At 36.2% G+C, this 3,274-nt stretch overlaps 1 protein-coding gene across 1 annotated transcript in view; it reads right to left on the minus strand.

Annotated features, from left to right (window-relative positions):
- Positions 1-3,274, minus strand: part of LOC107672575 (cyclic nucleotide-gated cation channel-like) — a 6,418-nt gene that overhangs the window by 2,599 nt on the left and 545 nt on the right. The window contains exons 2-5 of the mRNA XM_016465825.1: positions 1,731-1,841; positions 1,480-1,653; positions 1,224-1,331; positions 821-927 (exon numbers count right to left, since the gene is read on the minus strand). Coding sequence (XP_016321311.1) covers positions 821-927; positions 1,224-1,331; positions 1,480-1,653; positions 1,731-1,841 — 500 coding nt within the window. The remainder of the gene's footprint in view (positions 1-820; positions 928-1,223; positions 1,332-1,479; positions 1,654-1,730; positions 1,842-3,274) is intronic.

Genomic DNA, 3,274 nt, shown 5'->3' on the forward strand with positions numbered 1-3,274 from the left:
AAAGTAACTTGCGTTACTTATTTGAAAAAGTAACTCAGATATTCTCTTGTAAATTAAAAAGTAATGCGTTGCCTTACTAGTTACTTGAAAAAAGTAATCTGATTACGTAACTCGCATTACTTGTAATGCGTTACCCTCAACACTGGAAATAAGCATGTATTTGACCAAAATTCCAGACTATCTATAGCGCGATGAATGTTCACATGATTGTTAACCAGTGGGATGCTATATTTTATTATTTCTGACAACAAAGCACTTGAATGCGACAAGCTCGTAATCATGACTTCATAAGTGGGAAATAGCGTATTTCCAATAGCACATGAAGGCAGCATAATTTACAGGTGAACTAGTGGCAAAATACTGATTTTAAACGTTTTGATTTGATGCGCAGCCTTTGATGTCAAAAACAAAAGATTTGGGAAGGGTTGTCTTTTAAAAGTTTTAATTATTTTAAAATAGTCACAATTAGTTATACAACCAATAAAATAGGTTATATACTTATATATACAACTTATAGAGTTAGCTGCATTTTATTTGTGTTCAGCACTGATTTTTCCTTGTATTCCTGTAGCTCATACAGCCGAGCATGGCGCTAGCAACACCAAGGTTATGGGTTCAATTCCCAGTGAATGCATTAACTGATCAAATGTATAACTGCAATTTATTACATTTCCTGCCCAATGCAATGCAATACAAGATTTTGCAATGATAATATGAAGCCTGATTTCCTAAATAATGTTTCTGTAATGAGTTACTAAATGAATCTAATTATTGGGATTGTGTGGTATAAATCAGGAATTTTGAGTATGTGTGTATATACCCGTCCTTAGCCGCATACATGAATCCAGTATGTAGACAAAGTCACACAAATAGTCAAACACCAGCCAGACAACAGGATTCTCAGTCTGCAGCTGATCAAAACATGCTCTGTACACACAGAGGAAGAAGGAGAAAGAACATGAGAACCATAACTACTGTACATAGATAACCAGCACATACACACATCTGTACAGTTAGTCAAGCAGGGGTCTCAGAGGGCTGTTCTGTTTGTGTAAGGCTGACAGGCGTAACAAAAGAGCCTTGCAACATTGTAGCAATTAGTTACGCCAGAAAACAAACACTCCAACACAGGGGACTGTGCTCTCTTCATGGTTTATTAAGTGCACATTAATAAAGGGTAATGATGAATATGTAAAGGAGAACGACTAGGTGAAAAGTCGCACCTTGCCACAAGCAGTACCCAGTTATAAAGCACAGCAGCAGCGATGAAGAACAGCCAGTAGTAGTAAATATCATCAGAGGGAGAAACTATAAATGTCTCCCATTGCTTCCTGTGAAACAACACAAATTTGTAATGCTAGTTATCAAATTTATTCTGACTATATGCAGATTATTCACTTTTAATGTCCATTTGTCATTCCATTTAAAAAAAAAAGACAAATAAACAAAAGTGTATCTGTGTCACGACTGTAATATTACTTTGTGTTGCCCTTAGTGTTTCCATTGGCGTCTGGTTGGTTGTTGCTCCTTCGACTGGGTGGAGCTCGTACTTCGGGTCCCCGGAATCTCTCTAGAAAGGAATCGGGTCTCTCCTCCTCCTCTATCAGACTCCTGTGTGCCCAGTCTCTCAGAGTCACCACCAGACTCACCAACCTGGCAACACAAGAGAGAAAGCTGTTATCCAGACACACGTGAGAATGTGTATGTGCATGTTTGTATGGATGCTGAACCTGGACAGGGCTCCTCGTCCTCTAAAGGAGTTTCTGGACGGTGCATCCTGAGGCTCTAGGGCAGCTACTCGCTGCAGCTCAGACGAGGTGTCATCACACGCAGACTGAGACCTGAGAGAATAACGTAAAGATGGAGACAGAATATATAAGCAAGAAATGTGTTTACAGTTGATTTGCAGCATACTGAGGATTCCTATTCACACCATATTTTATATTATCATGGTGAACTCAATGAACTGTGTTAAATATGGCTATATTGACAGCATGTGTGGCTAAATTTTGAAAATATTATTCAAAGTCATTAAAACAAAGGAAAACAGCAGTAATGTACACTACCAATAAAAAGTTTGGGGGCAGTAAGATTTTGAATGTTTTTAAAAGAGGTCTCTCAGTTTAAAAATACAGTAATATTGTGAAATATTATTACAATTTAAAATAACCATTTTAAGATATTTTAAAATGTAATTTCATCTAATCATTCTAATATGCTGATTGGATGCTCAAAAAACATTTCTTATTATTATCAATGTTGATAACAGTTGATCTGCTTAATATTTTTGTGGAAACTGTCTCACATTTTTTCAAGATTCTTTAATAAATAGAACATTGAAATGAAGAGCATTTATTTGAAGTAGAAATAATTTGTAACATTAAATTAAATCACTTCTGACAAATGTAACGCTTACTATCCATGCTGAATAAAAAACGACTTCCTTTCAGGAAAAAAAAACATCTTACTGACCCCAACTCTTAAAAACAAATGGTGCTAAATAGCACCTAAAAGTGGTTCTTTGGCTCGTAATCATAGGGGAGCCACTTTAAGTGCTACATAGCACCTATATCTTTGAAGATGGTGCTATATAACACCCCAAAGAACCGCTGAAGAACCATTGCAGGTTCTTTATAGGTGCTATATAGCACTTAAATTGGTTCCCTATGATTACAAGCCAAAGAACCACTGAGCAGTGCAATATAGCACCTCAACTACCACAAAGAACTGCTAAAGAACCAATTTGTGTGTGTGTATGTGTGTGTGTGTGTGTGTGTGTGTGTGTGTGTGGGAATGGTAGTGTTTTGTTACATCACATGAATTAGTCATGAATTAATGAGATAAATATTTATTTTTAGTTATGTAAATATTGTAAAAATTTATAATAATAATGTAAATATTCAGTTATGTCAGATATTTAAAGGGTTAGTTCACCCCAAAATGAAAATTCTGTCATTAATTACTCACCCTCATGTCGTTCAAAACCCATAAGACCTTCGTTCATCTTCGGAACACAAATTAAGATATTTTTGATGGAATCTGAGAGCTCTCAGACCCTGCATAGACAGCAACGCAACTGAAATGTTCCCAGACAGAAATGTAGTAAGGTCATCGGTAAAACAGTCCATGTGACATCAGTGGCTCAACTTCAGTTTTGCGAAGCTACGAGAATACTTTTTATGCGCAAACAAAACAAAAATAATATAATTTATTTAACAATTCTTCTCCCCCGAATTACTGTCTTCCGCCATTTTGGAGAGTATCACAATGCATA

The sequence above is a fragment of the Sinocyclocheilus anshuiensis genome, unplaced genomic scaffold, assembly GCF_001515605.1.
Source record: "Sinocyclocheilus anshuiensis isolate Anshui unplaced genomic scaffold, SAMN03320099.WGS_v1.1 scaffold681, whole genome shotgun sequence".
In the NCBI taxonomy this organism is placed as follows: Eukaryota; Metazoa; Chordata; class Actinopteri; order Cypriniformes; family Cyprinidae; genus Sinocyclocheilus; species Sinocyclocheilus anshuiensis.